The sequence below is a fragment of the Ovis aries genome, chromosome 12 (genome assembly GCF_016772045.2).
Source record: "Ovis aries strain OAR_USU_Benz2616 breed Rambouillet chromosome 12, ARS-UI_Ramb_v3.0, whole genome shotgun sequence".
Taxonomy (NCBI): domain Eukaryota; kingdom Metazoa; phylum Chordata; class Mammalia; order Artiodactyla; family Bovidae; genus Ovis; species Ovis aries.
The window spans coordinates 50,093,317-50,112,085 of NC_056065.1; the positions used below are offsets into that span (position 1 = coordinate 50,093,317).

The 18,769-nt window shown below is 47.7% G+C and overlaps 1 protein-coding gene across 10 annotated transcripts in view; it reads left to right on the forward strand.

Annotated features, from left to right (window-relative positions):
* The window catches only part of CFAP74 (cilia and flagella associated protein 74), a 95,356-nt gene that overhangs the window by 55,546 nt on the left and 21,041 nt on the right, over window positions 1–18,769 (forward strand). For all 10 annotated transcript variants that reach the window (XR_006061498.2, XR_006061499.2, XR_003590959.3 and 7 more), the window contains 8 exons: window positions 7,123–7,287; window positions 8,603–8,765; window positions 9,894–9,970; window positions 10,473–10,595; window positions 14,743–14,864; window positions 16,734–16,862; window positions 17,056–17,143; window positions 17,649–17,822. Coding sequence is in view for 7 of the 10 variants with exons in the window: in XM_060396530.1 (XP_060252513.1) it covers window positions 7,123–7,287; window positions 8,603–8,765; window positions 9,894–9,970; window positions 10,473–10,595; window positions 14,743–14,864; window positions 16,734–16,862; window positions 17,056–17,143; window positions 17,649–17,822 (1,041 nt within the window). In the remaining 3 variants the exon portion in view is untranslated. The remainder of the gene's footprint in view (window positions 1–7,122; window positions 7,288–8,602; window positions 8,766–9,893; window positions 9,971–10,472; window positions 10,596–14,742; window positions 14,865–16,733; window positions 16,863–17,055; window positions 17,144–17,648; window positions 17,823–18,769) is intronic.

Genomic DNA, 18,769 nt, shown 5'->3' on the forward strand with positions numbered 1-18,769 from the left:
CTGATGACTTTAGGTACCTTATGTAAGTGGGATCACAGGGCATGTCTCCTCTTGTGAACAGCTTCTTCCACTGAGTGCAGTGCCCTCCAGGTCCGTCTGTGCTGCAGCCTGTGTCAGAATGTCCTTTTGAGGCTAAGTGCTGTGGAGGGCTCTGCTCCTGGCGTTTAGCTGTTTGTTTTCATGCCCTGTAAGTTCTTTTGTCCCTCATCTCCTGCAGAGCTGTCATCTTTATGTTTAACTGACCTTATGTTGTAAAATGCTCAAGTTCCATTTTCATCCCTTCTGTGTATCTTCTTTGTGGTGGGATTACATTTAGCATCCTAAAGTCACAACTATCCTATCTGGGTTTGTATCAGTCTGACACGAACAGCTCATGAAAACTCCACTCCTTTACAGCTTTGTCCCACTCGGTTCAGTTGTTGATGTCACGAAATTACTTGTATTACTTGCGTGTCCAGTAACATAAATAGAAATTGGTAGATACCTCAGTTTCTTAGTTCTACAGAAAACAAAATGTGGAGTTATAAAGCAAAGTTATAATAACACCAGCTTTTAGGCTAAAAAATGCTTTTTAAAAGACTATGTTAGCATCTTAAATCATGTAGGAAACTAAAATTGCTGTTACAAACCATCATGACTTTGACACCAGTGCTGTGTGTCTCCCTTTCCAGAGCCTGGGGTTACTGTCTGGGGTCCTTTCCTCTCGCCTGCATGACTGGCTGAGGCATTTCCTTCAGGCAGAACTCCTGCAGCTCTTGTCCATCTGGGACTGTCTTTTGAAGGACAGTTTTTTTGGTGTTTTTTTTAAACGATTTTATTTATTTTACTATCTTTGCCTGTGCTGGGTCTCCGTTGCTGTGCAGGCTGTTTCCTCTAGCTACAGTAAACGGGGGTTACTGTCCGTTGTGGTGCTCAGGCCTCTTATTGTGGCGGTTTCTCTTGCTGTGGAGCGTGGGCTCTAGGAGTGCACGCTCCAATAGATGCAGCGTGTGGCCTCAGTAGTTGTGGTGCATGGCCTTAGTTCCTCCGTGGCATATGGGATCTTCCCAGACCAGGCACTGAACCCTTGTCTCCTGCACTGACAGGCGATTCTTTACCACTGAGCCACCAGGGAAGCCCCTGACAGACAGTTTTGAAAGTTTAGGATTCTTGACTGACATTTTTCTTCCTGGAGCAGGTCGGCTCCTGGCCCTCTCTCCTCCCAGGTGTTTGTTGAGAAATCTGCCATGATCTTACTGAGGCTTCCTTGTGTGTGACAGATCATTTCTCTCCTGCTTTCAAGGTTCTTACTTTTTCTGTAGCCTTTAACAGTCTGATTACAAGGTATCTCATCACGAGTCTCTTTGAGGTCATCCCCTTCAGAGGTTATTGAACTTCTTGGGTGTTTGCAATCATGTCTTTCATTGAAGGTGGGGAGTTTTTGACCATTTTTTTTTCAATTTTTTTAAATTGAAGGATAATTGCTTTTCAGAATTTTGTGGTTTTCTGTCAAACATCAACAAGAATCAGCCATAGGTATACCCCATGTCCTTTCCTTCCCAAACCTCCCTCCCATCTGGCCCCATTCCACCCTTCAGCCTGTCACAGAGCCACTGTTTGAGTTCCCTGAGTCACACAGCAAATTCCCATTGGCTATCTATTTTACATATGGTGTTGTAAATTTCCATGTTACTCTCTCCATACATCTCACCTTCTCCCTCCTCCCCTCCTCCCATGTCCATGTTTCTCCATTGCTGTCCTGAAAATAAATTCATCAGTACCATCTTTTTAGATTCCATATGTATGTCAGTATACGATATTTATATTTCTCTTTCTGACTCACTTCGCTCTGTATAATAGGCTCTAAGTTTGTCCACCTCATTAGAACTGACTCAAATGCATTCCTTTTTATGGCTGAGTAGCATCACATTGTATATATGGAATACCACAGCTGCTTTATCCATTCATCTGTCGATGGACATCTAGGTTGCTTCCATGTTCTAGCTATTGTAAATAGTGCTGCAGTGAACATTGGTATACATGTGTCTTTTTCAATTTTGATTTCCTCAGGGTATATGCCTAGAGTGGGATTGCTGGGTCATATGGTGGTTTTATTCCTAGTTTTTTAAGGCGTCACCATACCGTCTTCCATAGTGGCTGTATCAATTTACATTCCTACCAACAGTGCAAGAGGATTCGTTTTTCTCCACACCCTCTCCAGCATTTATTGTTTGCAGATTTTTTGATGATGGCCATTCTCACCAGTGTGAGGTGATATCTCATTGTAGTTTTGATTTGCATTTCTCTCATAATGAGCGATGTTAAGCATCTTTTCATGTGTTTGTTAGCAATCTGTATGTCTTCTTTGAAGAAATGTCTGTTTAGGTCTTTTTCCCACTTTTTGATTGGATTGTTTGTTTTTCTGATATTGAGTTGTATGAGTTGCTTGTATATTTTGGAAACTAATTCTTTGTCAGTTGTTTCATTTGCTGTTACCTTCTCCCATTCTGAGGGTTGTCTTTTTACCTTGCTTTTAGTTTCCTTTGCTGTGCAAAAGCTTTTAAGTTTAATCAGGTCCCACTTGTTTACATTTGTTTTTATTTCTATTAATCTAGGAGGTGGGTCATAGAGGATCTTGCTTTGATTTGTGTCAGCAAGTGTTCTGCCTATGTTTTCCTCTAAGAGTTTTATAGTTTTATAGTTTCTAGTCTTACATTTAGGTCTTTAATCCATTTTGAGTTTATCTTTGTGTATGGTGTTAGGAAGTGTCAATTTCATTCTTTTACGTGTAGCTGTCTGTCCAGTTTTCCCAGCACCGCTTATTGAAGAGGCTGTCTTTGCCCCATAGTATATTCTTGCCTCCTTTGTAAAAAATAAGGCACCCATAGGTGCATGGGTTTATTTCTGAGCTTTCTATCTTGTTCTATTGGTCCATATTTCTGTTTTTGTGCCAGTACCATACTGTCTTGATGACTGTAGCTTTGTAGTATAAGCTGAAGTCAGGAAGGTTGATTCCTCCAGCTCCATTCTTTCTCAAGACTGCTTTGGCTATTCAGGATCTTTTGTGTTTCCATATGAATTGTGAAAATTTTTGTTATAGTTCTGTGAAAAATGCCCTTGGTCATTTGATAGGGCTCATATTGAATCTGTAGATTGCATCTGGTAGGATAGTCATTTTCACAATATTGACTCTTCCTACCCAGGAACGTGGACTATCTCTCCATCTGTTTATGTCGTCTTTGATTTCTTTCATCAGTGTCTTATACTTTTCCATATATAGTTCTTTTGTCTCCTTAGGTAGGTTTATTCCTAGAAATTTTATTCTTTTTGTTGCAGTGGTGAATGGGATTGATTCCTTAAGTTTTCTTTCTGATTTTTCATTGTTAGTATATAGGAATACAAGTGATTTCTGTGTATTGACCTTGTATTCTGTGACTTTGCTGAATTCACTAGTAATTTTCTGATAGTTTCTTTTGGGTTTTCTATGTATAGTATCATGTCATCTGCAAACAATGAGAGTTTTACTTCTTCATTTCTGAATTGGATTCTTTTTATTTCTTTTTCTTCTCTAATTGTCATACTAGAACTTCCAAAACTATGTTGAATAATAGTGGTGACAGTGGACACCCTTGTCTTGTTCCTGATCTTGGAGGGAATGCTTTTAGTTTTTCACCACTGGAAATAATGCTTGCTTTGGGCTTATCATATATGGCCTTTACTACATTGAGGTTCCTTCTATGCCCATTTTTTGAAGCGTTTGTTACCATAAATGGGTGCTGAATTCTGTCAGAGGCTTTTTCTGCATCTATTGAGATGATCATATGGTTTATATCTTTCAGTTTGTTAATATGGTATATCACATTGATTGATTTGCATATATTGAAGAATCCTTGCATCCCTGGAATAAACCTGACTTGATCATGGTGTATGAGCTTTTTAACATGTTGTAGAATTATGTTTGCTAAAATTTTGTTGGGGATTTTTGCATCTATATTCGTCAGTAATATTTGCCTGTAATTTTCTTCATTTGTGTTGTCTTTGCCTGGTTTTGGTATCAGGGTGATGGGGGCCTCATAGAATGAGTTTGGAAGTGTTCCTTCCTCTGCAGTTTTTTGGAAGAGTTTCAGAAAAATAGGCATTAGCTCTTCTCTAAATGTTTTACAGATGTCCCCTGTGAAGTCATCTGGTCCTGTGCTTTTTTTTTTTAGATTTTAAGATTAATTTCTTTTTATTTATTTATTCTGTAAATATAAATTTATTTCTTTTTATTGGAGGTTAATTACAATATTATATTGGTTTTGCCATACATCAACATGAATCTGCCACAACTATATGCGTGTTCCCCATCCTGAACCCCCCTCCCTGTGCTTTTGTTTTTGAGGAAATTTTTAATCACTGTTTGGATTTCAGTGTTTATAATTGGGTGGTTCATAATTTCTATTTCTTCCTGGTTCAGTCTTGGGAGGTTGAACTTTTCTAAGGGTCTGTCCATTTCCTCTAGGTTGTCCATTTTGTTAGTATACAGTTGCTCATAATATTCTTTTATGATCCTTTGTATTCTGTGTTGTCTGTTTTAACCTCTCCTTTTTCATTTCTAATTTTGTTGATTTGACTTTTCTCCCTCTGTTTTCTTGATGCTTCTGGCTAGTGGTTTGTCAATTTTGTTTATCTTCTCAAAGAACCAGATTTTAGTTTTATTAATCTTTGCTAGTATTTCCTTCATTTCTTTTCATTATTTCTGCTCTGAAATTTATGATTTATTTCCTTCTGTTGACATTGGGGGTTTTTTGTTCTTCTTTTTCCAGCTGCTTTAGATGTAGAGTTAGGTTGTCTATTTGATGCTTTTCTTGTTTCTTGAGGTAGGATTGTATTGCTATAAACTTCCCTTTTAGAGTTGCTTTTGCTGAATCCCATAGATTTTGGGTCCTTGTGTTTTCATTGTCATTTGTTTCTAAGAATCTTGATTTCCCTTCTTATTTCTTCAATAACCTCTATGTTATTTAGTAATGTGCTGTTTAATCTCTATGAGTTTGTTTTTTGCAGTTTTTTTTTTCTCCTATAGTTGATATCTAGTCTTACAGCATTGCAATCAGAGAAAATACTTGGTACAATTTCAGTTTTCTTAAATTTACTGAGTCTTGATTTGTGGCCCAAGATGTGGTCTATCCTGGTTCCGTGTACACTTGAGAGCATATTCTTCTGCATTTGGATGGAAAGTCCTGAATATATCAGTTAGGTCCATTTGAACTAATGTTTCGTTTAAGGTTTGTGTTTCCTTATTGATTCTCTGTTTTGATTATGTGTCCTTGGGTATAAGTGGGATGTTAAAGTCCCCTACTATTATTGTGTTACTGTCGATTGTCCCTCTTTTTCGGCCATTGTTTTTTTTAAAAAATATTCTCCCAGCCCTTTACTCTCCTCCTCCTGGGACCCTGCGATGCACATTCTGATCATCAGGTCAGGGCCTTGTCAGGAAATGTTTTATTACAGAATCAGTCTTCTTACTAGTTATAGGTCTATTCACATTGTCTTATTTCTTTGTGATTTAGTGTTGGAAGGTTTTGTGTTTCTAGGAATTTGTATATTTCATCTGGGTTATCCAGTTTGTTGGTACAAGGGTAGTACTTTCTTGAAATGAAAGTTAAAGTCGCACAGTCATGTCTGACTCTTTGCGACCCCATAGACTATACAGTCCATGGAATTCTCCAGGCCAGAATACTGGAGTGAGTAGCCTTTCCCTTCTCCAGGGGATTTTCCCAAACCAGGGATCAAACCCAGGTCTCCCGCATTGCAGATGGATTCTTTACCAGCTGAGCCACAAGGGAAGCCCATGTACTTTCTTAGAATTCTTTTTACTTCTGCAGAATCAGTATTAATGTCTCCATTTTCATTTCTGATTTTACTACTTTGAGTCTTTATTTTCTTAGTCCATGTAGGCAAAAGTTTGTCAATTTTGTTGATCTTTTTGAATAACCAACTGTTGGTTTCATTAATTTTCTCTATTATTTTTCTATTCTCTACTTTATATCTGCTCTGATGCTTATTTTTTTCTCTGCTAGTTTTGGAGTTTAGTTTGTTCTTCTCCTAATTTCTTGAGTTGTAAACATAAATTGCTTATTTTAGATCTGTCTTATTTATTAATGTAAGTTTTTATAGCTATAAATTTCCCCTTCAGTGACCCTTCCACTGACTGCATCCTATGAGTTTTGGTGTATTGTGTTTTTGTTTTCATTCATCTCTAGTTATTTTATCATTTCTCTTGTGATTTCTTCTTTGATTTTTTGCTTAATTTCCATAATTTTGTGAATTTTCTTGTTTTCTTTATGTTTTTGATTTTTAACTTTATCCTGCTGTGGTCAGAGAAGATACTTTGTATGATATCTCTCTTTTAAAGTCTGTTGAGTCTTTTGTGGCCTAACTTATGGTCAGTCCTGGAAAATGTCTTGTGTGCACCTGACAAAAACATATGTGTTGTTGTTGGGTGAAGTATTCTGTATACATCTGTTAGATCCCATGGTTTATTGTGCTACTTAAGTTCTGTATTTCCATACTTATTTTCTGTCTGGTTGTTCTGTTCATATGAGAAGAGTATTGTAGAGCTATATATTTCTCCTTCAATTTCCTCAGTTCTTGCTTCATGTATTTTTGATAGTCTGCCAGATGCATATGTGATTATAACTGTTATATCTCTTTGCTATGGTGAATCTTTTATTAATATACAACCATTGAATTTTTTATTATTTCCATAGTTTAGCCTTTTCCAGAATGCTGTATAGTTGGAATCATACAGTTTGAAAGCTTTTCAGACAGACTTCTTTCACTTATGTAGCTATACACATCTAAGGTTCCTCCATGTTTTTTTTATGGCTTGCTAGCTCATTTCTTTTTAGCTGGCTTGATTTTTTAAAAATTGGACTCAGGTGCTCCCCAATGTCATGATCAATACACAAGTTTATGATTTCTGGCGTGTGAATTGTTCATGGACGGTACAGAGACCTTTCCTCTCCCCCATGGAGCCAGATGCAGACCTTATCCATGAGTGTGAGGATGGGGTCAGAGCTCCGTGTCCCCTCTGCTGGGGGGTGACAGGTGGGAGAGGAGACCTGCTGTGGTCACCCTGGCTCACTCAAGGTCTTCTGACAGCTGTCCCTCGACAAGGAGCTCATCGACTTTGGCAGCTACACAGTGGGTGAGACTGCAATCCGGACCATCACGCTGACCAACACTGGGGGCTTGGGCACCAGGTTCAGATTTCTTCTGGCATCAGAGACTTGTGAGATGGACACCTCCCAGTCGGCCCTAAAATTAGTGAGTATGCCGCTGCTCCTGGCCAGTGCTGTGGCTGCTCAGCCGAGGGCAACACGTGGTATCTCCCGCCCCAAGATACAGTCCCATGAGTGTGAAGTGGGCCATGAGTCAAAGGAGCCTGTTGATGTGAGCGGGACAAGGAGGGGTGGCAGGACAGCCTCCAGTCCATCTGGAAGTGCTTGAACTCTATAGGGAGCACACCTTGGCCGCTGGACACTGTCCCCTGTCACGTGTGTTGGCAAGGCAGTGGACAAGTGTTCTCAGAGTGGGGGCATCCCAGACCCCTCAGGCTGAAAAGCTCAGCAAACCCTGCCCCGCACCCACATCTCTCTCAAAAGTATGAGGGAGGCCCTGATCCTCTCATGGGAAGGCTGTGCATGTGCTGCCAAGGGAACAGAAACAGGAGGGACCCCATCCATGGAGACAACTTCCAAAACAGCCAGTGGACAGGGAAGGGGTGTGGTGGTCATTTGGGGGTGAGCACAGAGAAAGTTTGCCTCAAAATACATGTCTAAGTTAGTTGAAACTTTCCTATAAGAAGCACTTAGTCTGTTTTCTCTGCTGCATTAAGGGGTTTCAGCAAAGGTCCTAGAAGGGTCTCCCCTGGAGAGGGAGAGGGCAGAGGTACCCTGAACAGCAACATGGGCTAGCTGCTGCAACAGAGGTTGGGACCAGGGTGTGAACCCAGAGCATGGGATAATGAAGGAAGAGGGAGTACAGGAGCCAGGTTTATGGAGGGAGGACAAGCGCCCAGGCCCTCAGGCTCTCCACAGGCACTGGCTCTGTGTCTCAGTGGATGTCTGAGGAGCTGGACAACAGCTCCACCAGGGCAATGCCCTGCATGTCCCCCATGGACCCTGAGTCACATGCAGCCGGCACTCAGTCAGTCTGTTCCTGAGCCCAGGGGAGAGGCCTGTGGGTCAGTGGTCTCTGGGAAAGAAGCAGAGATGAAGCCAGCCTGCTCTCAGCCTGCAGGGGTCTGGGCCAAAGCCAGGAGAGCTCTGGGCTGGAGCCTCGGGGGGCCCAAGCTCACAGTGGAGAGCAGCAGGTGTCCTGGAGGAATTCGGCCCCATGCCTGTGTGCAGTCTCTAGGAGGGGGCTGAGGAGGAAACCAACTGTGTTAGAGGAGGCCCTGAGCCCCAGGCAAGCTCAGCACAGGTCAATGGAGAGCTACCAAGGGGGTCATGCAGGAGCCCGTGGTCCCCAGCCCAGATCATGGCCGGGCTCTCAGCATGGCACCTCAGGGATGGCGGATCTGGACAGCTAATGGGAAAGGCAAATGGACTGCACTAAAGGTATTATGTTCTCTTTTCAGAGTAGTATCTTCACGTATGAAGACAAAAGTTTTTATGATAAATTCACCACCAGTTTTTCTGAGCATCAGATGGAGGGCAATGAGTCATCCCCTACAGATGTACCAAGCCAGAAGGAGTCTGGAAAGCTGGACGTGAAGGAGCAGGAGGAGGGGCACCCCATCGGTGAGCTGGGCCCATGGCCTGCGCTCAGCATACAGCCCTGGGCTCCTTGGCACAGGGGCCCCAAGTCCCAGCCGTGTGATGGGCAGAGAGGCAGCACTCAGCATGCAGTCCTGGGCCCCTCAGCACAGAAGGCCCCGAGTCCCAGCCGTGTGACAGGCAGAGGGGCTGCAGGTTGGGTCAGAGGGCCCCAGAGGACAGATTCCAGGAGCCACTTAGAGCACGTCCACACAGACAAGGCCAAACAACTGTGAAAACAGGCTGAGGGGGGGGGGGTACTGTGTTACCTTTCTAGGACTTGGCAGCCCCCTCTCCCCCTACCACACCAGCGTGGCCCCCCATCCTCCCCCACTACCCCACCCGGCCCAGCCCTCACACAGCTTTCTACCATTTTCTCCTCTTAATACAAACCTCTTGAGTCCACTTTCAGCTCCTCCTGCCTTGAAACAAAGCCTCAGATGGTCCACTTCTCAGCCTCCCCACGCGTCTCTGCTGTCCTGTCTCAGACATGCTGCTCTTAGGCCATTTTGAGCAACTCAGGACCTTCTCCCACCCAGGCCTCCCACTCCAGAAGCCACAGTGTCCACTGAGTCCACCCAAGAAACCCCTGGCCTGGGACCACACATGGCATTGAAGTTGGGGGTTCCTGAGTTCCCAAGGCCCCCCTGCAGGAGATGGCCATGGGAACTGTGAGAGTGGAAACATCCATGTGAACCTGGGGCCACAGTGACAGCCTCTTTGCCAACGAGCCAGGCAGTCTACCTGCACTGACCCTACAGCCCTGTGACCCCTGTCCTGGCACAGAAGGGTCAGGACACCCTGCCCAGGCCTGGGGCACAACCCCACTCCACTCGTCCTCCTGTGCTACCAAGTGGCCCTTCTTTGCAGAGCTGGGTCGGGGGAAGGGTAGGGGCCCTGCCTGGGTCAGGGTGCCCCCGTGAGGGCCCTCGCCAGCCCTGGAGACAGGTGGGGGGCAGCATGTGATATTGTCAGGATGAGCCATCTGTTCGGGAGGGCTGGGGTGGCCTCCACAAACTCCAGGACAGCACTTGGTCTGGGAGAGGGAGGGGCCCTGGTGCCCAAGCTCTCCTGGCCTGGCCAGCTTCACCTGTGAACCCCCTTCTATTCCAGAGTCAGAGGGCGTGACCTTGACCACCATCATGACTATACCTCCCAATGAGGAACAGATGGAGTTCTCGCTGGGAGAGGTCAGCAAGGCCCGCATTCCTCCAGCCCTGGAGTGGCCTGTCCATCTGACCATAGCTGGATGAGACTAGTCTGGTCACCGGACTTGCAGCCTCTGGGCGATTAGCTATCTCAACCCATATCTGGCCACCCCATCCCCAACTGGGCTAGGTCAGACCCAGAGCCAAAGAGGCATGCCTGGGTGCCCCTGTCCAGTTGAGCGCAGAGGAGACTTCCATGTGGGGCCTCACTAGCCAGAGCGGCAGGGGTGGGGGTGGGGTCCATGTGTGTGTGCACGTGTGTCCATGTGGTACGTGTGTGCATGTGTGTGCGTCCACATGTGTGCATGTGTGTGCATCCATGTGTGTCCACATATGTGTGCAAAGACTGGGTCATCAACAGAGCAAGTGCACACATGGCTGCTGCCACCTCCCACCCACACAGTGACTGGCCATGGTGAGGCCATGGGAGGTACCTTGACCAGAATGTGAAGGCTGACCAGCCTTCCGCCTCTCTTCCTTGCAGACAACAGAGGGGGACATAGGCCCCTTCAGCTCCATCAAGGTGCCCGTCATCTTCACCCCGATTGTCCCGGGAACGGTCCAGAACAGTTTCAAGGTCGTGTTTAAGAATCAGCAGTGCCCAACTGTGAGTACCATGCTGCTCCCCAGGCATGGGGTCCCGCCCTCCACCTTCCATCCACCCAACCACGTGGGGCCTGTATTATAGAAAAACCAAAAGGAACTTTTAGGCCAACCCAATATTTTGGATATTAATCTCTTATATCATTTGCAAAGATTTTTTCCTATTCAGTAGGTTGTCTTTTAAATTTTGTCAATGGTTTCCTTTGCTGTGCAGAAGCTTTTATGTTTCATTAAGTCCCATTTGTTTGTTTTCACTTTTGTTTCCTTTGCCTTTGGACACAAATCCAAAAAATTATTGCTGCAATTTATGGCAAAGAGTGTCCTGCCTATGTTTTCTTCTAGGAGTTTAATGGTTTCTGGTCTTATATTTAGGAATTTAATCCATTTTGAGTTTATTTTTGATGTGGTGTTAGAGAATGTTCTAATTGCACTCTTTTACTTGTAGCTGTCCAGTTTTCCCAGCACCATTTATTAAAGAGACTGTCTTTTCTCCATTGTATGTTCTTTTCTCCTTTATCATAAATTAGGTAACCATAGGTACATGAGTTTATTTCTGGGCTCTCTATCCTGTTCCATTGGTCTGTGTGCCTGTTTTTTGCACCAGTGCCATGCAGTTGTGATGACTGTAGCTTTGAAGTATAGTCTGGAGTCAGAAAGGGTGAATCCTCCAGCTCTGTTCCTCTCTTTCAAGGTGCTTTGGCATCCCTCCATGTTCCTTCCTCATGTCCACCTTCCCTGTGACCCAGTCTTTGACCAGTTCTCCTTACATGCCTCACAGAGGGCTCTGTACAACTGCCTTATTGTTTGATGCATGAGGGTTTGTGGTTGTTTTCTTATAGTAAACTATGCCTTCCGCCAGAACCAAACAGACCTCTTCCCCCCTGCTGCTCAGACACCTCTAACAACAGCTGCTCCCACGATAATGATGGAGCCACCCTGCTCTCCTCTGCTTCCCCTTAGCCTCATTTGCCTGTGTCCCCTCCCATAGCCATCCTTTTTTAATGACTCTGTATGTCTTTTAAGGAGCCAGGTTTTGTCTATGGATCCAACTAATGCTGTCTGGCTTTATGGGGAGACTCCAGTGTGTTCACAGCATAATACTGACACACTTAATCTCCAGAATATACAAGCAGCTCATGCAGCTCAATACCAGAAAAATGAACAACCCAATCAAAAAGTGGGCAAAAGAGCTAACCAGACATTTCTCAAAGAATTGAAAGCATTACCTCTAAAATCAGGAACAAGACAAGAGTGCCCACTCTCACCACTGTTACTACAACTGACAAAGAATTAATCTCCAAAACACTGACACACTTTGTTTTACTTCTTCCATTAGTTGTATTGATTATTCATTTTATGATATTATTTCCTCACTTTCAATTTTCTTGTTTTGGTTGGTTTAATCAAGTTGCTACCTATTCCTTTTCTTCCTGTTATTTGGAAATTCTACTTTCCATTCCATGAACAGTCCCCTCCACTTTCAGCCCCCAAATCCCACATGACTTTCTATTTCTTAAATGGAAGAGGAAAACCCTCCAGGACAGACTGTGCCCAGCAGGACACTCGGCCAGCACTTCCTTATGACCGAAATACAGTATGACATTGTGTCCCTCCTACTGACCCTCTTTCTTGGCCTTCCAGTTTCACTGGAATTTTTAGACTCTCCTCTGAACCTGCTGCCACTGCTTTAGGAGTTCTGACCTGACACCATGGTCCATGTTTCCGGGCAGGTGATCTCTTTCCAGCTGTGACCACTTGATGCATCTGTGCTCACTGCACTGTCCTCTCCTCACCGCTTCGGGAGTCTTTGCTCTGCCATGATTCCTATTCAGCAGCCAGAGATTTGAGACAAGACACTCATTTGTTTGTAACAGAAACCCCAAGGAATGGGCCATGCCCTACAGTACCCCATAGTGTTCCATAACACTCACACTACCCACTGTCAGTAGTATCAACTGGAGTTCTGCAGAGCCTCAGAGAACCCTACAGGACCCCATGGAGCCCCCTGGTATCCTACGGGACCCCACAGAGCCCCTGCTCTGTGACGGGAAGGAACAAAGGCCAGTGCTGGGTAACCAACCACTCAAGAGAGAACAGCCTGGCCGGGTCTGTGACTTTGAATCAGGCATGTGCCAGCCCATGGGGGCCCTGCTTAGTGAGGCAGGCAGTGAACACCTTGACTGCTCCTCACCCACTGACCTCTCTCAACCAGAATCGGGGACACACACGCAGCCAATGTGCAGCTCTCGGCCTCCTTGGGTGAGCAGGGGTCTGGGGTCCCCGTCCTGCCTACCTGTTTTCCTGAGACCAGGTCCCTTATGACAGGTCTGGAATCTGCCAGCCTTCAGCCCCTTCCCATCCAGGGGTCTGGGGGCACTGCTGCCATCTCCCCATGAGGACGGCCCCCTTCCATGTCCAAGCCTCTCTTTCCCACCCTGCTGGCTCTGCTATAGATGGGGGCTTCCTTGTCCCCCTTCATGGACGTCTGAACTCCGAGGCCTGGGCCTTTCTTCGCCCTCATTTGTCACGTGTCACCCCCTGAGTCCATCTGCTCTCCTGGAGCTGATTCAGGCACTGGCAAGACCGGCCTCTCTCTGACCTGCCTCTCTCTGACCTGCCTCACCCTTTAGCCAGGATGCTGCTCGGGGCCTCCAAGCCTCTCAGCCACTGCCCCAGCAACCCCACTGCCTCTGACAGAAGAGGTTGCCTTTGTCCTCAAACCCTCTCCCGACTGCCCCAGCAGCTCCCTCTCCCTGGACCTGCTTTCTGTTTATTCTGTCCGGTCTGTCTCTGGCTCTGGAAATGGGCTGTGTGTTTCGGCGACCCAGTGGCCTTGGATCTGGTCCAGCTGTGTTCTGAGGTCACAGTCCTGCAGGTGGTAGGAAGGAAGGCCCCCCCACCCAGTCTTGTGGATTGGTGGTCCCTGGTGCTACCCTGGGGGAGCTGCTATGCACACACTCACCTGGCAGGACACCCACAAAGCCCAGCTCTGAGACCAGGACTCAGGGTCTGACCTCAGGGAAAAGCACCTCTGTGTCTGGGCCCTTGAGAGACCTGAGCTTCCATCTGTGTTGGCCATGTGCACAGCCTGTGTGACACACGATTCTGTAGCAAAAGGGTTTTTCTAAACTGCTAAAAATGTGGATATTTAGGAAGCTGCGTGACACGTTTGTGAAAACCCATCATACGAGTCTACCTTCTCATGTTTAAAATTTTTGAAAATAAACCGGATTATTTAAATTATATGATGTGGGGACCTCCCTGGTGGTCCAGTGGTTAAGAATCCACCTTCCAACACAGGAAATGTGGGGTTTGATCCTTGATCAGGGAATTAAAATCTCACATGCCTCATGGCCAAAAAAAAAAAAACCAAAACATAAAACAGAAGCAATATTGTACCAAATCCAATAAAGACTTTTTAAAAAAATTATATGACATGAAGGACTTCCCTGGTTAGGAAGTTCAGTGGCTAGGTTCAGTGGTTAGGATGCTGAGCTCTCACTGCCAATGTTCAGTTCCTGGTCAGGGAACTAAGATCCCACATGCCTCAAAGCACGACCAAAAAATAAATAGAGCTCTGTGTATTTAAAAAAAAAAAAAAAAAGATCTAATGTGAAAGCTGCCATAGATCTCAAAAACATGGCCAGTGTAATTTTTTTAATATTTATTTGGCTGCAACAGGTCTTAACTGTGGCATGTGAGATCTAGTTCTCTGACCAGGGATCCAACTCGGATCCCCCACATTGGGAGTGCATAGTCTTGCCACTGGACCACCAGGGAAGTCCCATTGGCCAGTTTAATTATTAACCTTCCAATACTTGTAAGAGCTGGGGCTTCCCAGGTGGTGGTAGTGGTAAAGAACCCACCTGCCAGTGCAGGAGATGCAAGAGACAGGTTCTATCCCTGGGTTCAGAAGATCCCCTGGGAAAGAGCATGGCAGACCATTCCAGTATTCTTGCCTGGAGAAAATCCCATAGACGAAGGAGCCTGGCGGGCTACAGTCCTTGGGGTCGCACAGAGTCAGACACCACTGGGCATGCGGTACTTGTAAGAATTACAGACCATGCTCTGAGCTCTGTGTTAGCGCTCACAAGCACCGCCTGCTCTGCTGATGAACATGTGTGTTGTTGGATTTTTGTATTCAAATTCAGTTATATTTCAAAGTTGTCGGCGTGGCTATCGACGTGCCTGTCTGGGTGCTGAAGCCAAACGTGGACCTGAAGATCTGCATGTACGATCGGCTGTACCAGGACTCGATCCTCGTCCACACACGGTGAGCCCTGGCTGGGTGAGATCTGAGACCTCAAGGTGGGGGTCTCCAGGGGTTTCCCTGAGAGCCCACTGGAACCCCAGGGCTGTCATAGGATGGAGGTGCTGGGCTGCTGGCCTTGAAAACGGAAGAGGGGCCATGAACCAAGGGACATGGTGTCTCCAGAAACCGGAAAAGCCAGGAGAGCGTTCTCTGTGGAGCCTCCGGGGGAACCAGCCCTGCCTGCAGCTGGGTTTCAGCCGTGGGACACGGTGTCTGGACCTGACTTCCAGGACCATGAGGATAAATTGGTGTCATCACCCCTGTCTGTGGGGGGTCTGCACCCTGCACGCCAGGTCAGGCCCCTAGCAGGCACAGACAGGAGAGGGGGCTGGTCCTCTGAAGGAACATGGGTGGAGTTCTGAGAAAAGAAGCATGTTTCATGCACAGAGCTTTGCAAGGGTGTCCAGACACCATGGTTGTCATTTCTTTTTTACTCTCCTTATTTTTTTTTAAACTGAAGTTCAATTAAGTGGAAAAAAGAGGCAAACCCAACAGTTAGAGCTTAGTGGATCTTCACTAAACAAATACACCGGTGTACTTGGCTGGCTGCTGCACCCAGGGTCCTGCCTCTCTCCGGAGGTGGGGGCAATGTCAACCTGGGTGCAATTGGGCTGGTACCTGCCAGCTGCTGGGTCCCCAGATGTCAGTGCTGCAAACATCGGGGGACCTGCTTTTCCCAGGGGCTGGGGTCTCAGAGCAGGGTTCAGACGGATTGTTCGGGAAACCAGGGTTTAATGGGGTCTGGTCAGTTTACCTTGATGCAAAGTGTGTCCACCCCTGGGGTGGGTGGGGGGACACGGAGCACAGGAGCTGTGCTTTCTCAGCCTGTCCCCTGAGGCACACACTCGACCTCTTAGGTTTGTTGAATGATTTTAGAATTCAATGTTATTACCAGTTTTATGGGTACAGGGGTAGCAAGGGAGTGAGTTCACAAAGACCCTAGTTGTAGTTGCCTGAGGGGAGCCCAGCCACAGCAGAAACCAGGGTGGGAGGGCCCAGTCTGAACACCTTGCATGGTAGGGGACATCCAGTGCTGGGTGACACTGGGGCCAGAGGTCAAAGTTGAGAGAAGAGAGACCTTCCTTTGTGATCTCAGGAGCCCAACGGGTCACTCAGGATCCCGATCGGCCCTGGGTTCCCCATGCAGAGGTACTGTGAGAATCATCCCAGGCAGTTAAGGAGACACCGGGAGGCCTGAGAGGCTCTGGACCATGGCCCGGGATCCCTGATGGGCCTGGGGGTGGTCTCCTCAACAGGCCTGGGGCAGCTCACCCACCACCTCTCTTTCTGGAGACTGGAGAGCAGGTGGGGCGGGGGTGTCCTGACTGGGCTGTGGCCTGGGGGCTGGCTAGGATGGGACAACCCACGTGGTTGACTGGGAGCACACCTGGCTTTCTCCGGCTGGTCCTGAGTTGAAAGCAAGGACAAAAGTTGGGGAAGTTGCCTTCACTGACCAAGGCCTGGCCACCTGGGGCCTCCTGAGAGTCCTGCAAGAGAGCCTGTGCCTGAGCGGGGAAGGGCAGAACTCTAGGAGGAACAGGGTCCCCTCTCCTGACCCCCGGCCTGTGAGGCGCTTCCCAGAAAACACTCAGGTTCTGAGAACCGACTGGGGTAACTTTCAGTTGTGATGTTTTTATTTGTAAGGATTCCTCAGCCAATATCATTTCAGGAAAACCTGCCCCTGTGAGCAGGGCTCTGAAGCCACTCCGACAGTGGGGGTGGTGGGTGGGGGCTGTGCCCAGCAGGGCTGTGCCTGGAGGGGGTGTGCCGGGCCCTGTGGGGTAAGGACTGAGCTCAAGTCGCTGTCCCACCCTCCCTTGGATGCTGCAGGTCGAAGGCCGCCTTGCGCCTAAAGTTTGAGGTGTGCAAGGAGCTGCGGGGCCACATGGAGCTCCTGCCTGAGACTGGCTACATCCAGGCACTGTCGTCCTACTCAGTGCAGCTCAAGTTCTTGCCCAGGTGATGGGCCCAGCGGGGGTCCACTCCTTCTGGGTGGAGGGGGTCCTGAGTCACAGCAGGAAGCCAGCCCCAGGCTCCTGTATTTCTGACCTTGTGTGTACCCCGTGGCTCTAGCACCCTTTCAGTTGAGCCTTTTGTCATTTCTCAAATATAAAGAAGAAAAGAACATTCAAGTGCCCCGTGTCTCTTGCAGACACTCCCTCCCAGAAGATGCAGGGAAGTATTTTGACAAGGAGACAAGGGTTCTGGAGGCCCCGATGACTATCTGGGTGGCTGACCAGGTCTGTGTGGGGCTCATCTGGATGCCGGGCACCCTGGGGGAGCAGAGCTGTTCTGGCCTGGTTCTTGGAGCCCATCCTCACTGGCCCCCGGTCTTGCCCGAACAGCCCCTGCACAGGGGAGACAAAGGGAGGGGCTTGTGCATCAGAGAGGCCCCAGTGCTGTCCTGGGTGGGCGGGGCTGTCCCTGGGGCACCCAGACTCTCACGTTCGTACAGTCCAGACCCAGGTGTCCAGGGTGTGCACATCCTCGGTACCATGTCATCATGTGAGCTCACAATGCAGCGACATGCAGATGCACTGATGCACATGTGTGTGCACATGTACCCTCCTGCCCCCTGCCCACCTGTGCTGCCTATGCCATGCTGAGGCCAACAGGAAGCAGGTGTGTCCGTGAAAGGTGCAGAGTCAGCCGCCAGCTCACAGCAGGACTGGTGCTCTTCTCAGTTTTGGAGACACTTCCCTAACTGACCACAATGACCGAATGGCCCTGCCCTCTGCACTTCAGATCAAACCCTTGGGGTTTACCGTCCATGCTGTAGTCACCACCTCGGACCTGGAGCTCAGCCCCGCAGGGCTGGACTTTGGCTACTGTACCATCTACGAGGCCATCAGGACCCAAATCAGCCTCTGCAATCATTCCCTCCTGCCCCAGGAGTTTGGGTTCGTCGGACTCCCCAAGGTGCCTCGCTCATGTGGTCAGAGTGGGAGGTACTGGGCAGTGAGGGACGAGGGGCTGCTACCCTGAGTCCTGGTGCCTGGCCAGGCCTCACCCACCTGCAGACTCCACGCTCACTCCCAGGCACCTCAGCTGGGGTCTCTGACTGTCCCCACCTCACCCTGCCCCTCTCAAGCTCTCTCCACCTGCTGCACGCACAGCACCCAGAGTTCTCTCCCCTACCCCCCTTCCTGAGACTCTGGTCTGCCTGGCCCTGCAGGGCAGCCAAGAGAGGCCCAGGCCTGGCTTCCCTCAGTCCTCCGGGCTGCCCCACCAGAGACCCATTGTCTACCCCCATGTATGCAGACACATTCACGTACTCACCTATGCTCACATGCGTGCACACACATTCATATAATCACATACACCTGTGCTCACATGCATGTACACACTCATACACACATTCATACACCTGTACTCACATGCCTGTACTCAAATGCATGCACACAAACTCATGTACTCACATACACCTGTGCTCACATGCATGTATGCACATACACCTCTGCTCACAGGCACACACACTCACATACACCTGTGCTCACATGCATGTATGCACTCATACACGCATACATGTGTGCTCACATGCACACACTCATACACTCACACCTGTGTTGACATACGTGTACAGACAATACACACCCTCATACACCTGTGCTTGCATGCATGCATACACACATACACAGACACAGCTGTGCTCACATGAATACACACATTCACATACATACCTGTGCTCACATGCGTGCAGACACACACACACCACCCTTTCACATGCACTCACTTGTACACATGATCACATACACAGAGACAGACTCACACCCGTGTAACACATTTACATACATGTCACCAGACACACATTCGTTTGTGCTCTGCCACACGCCTGTCCATGTTGCTCCCATGGCACTCCCCAACAG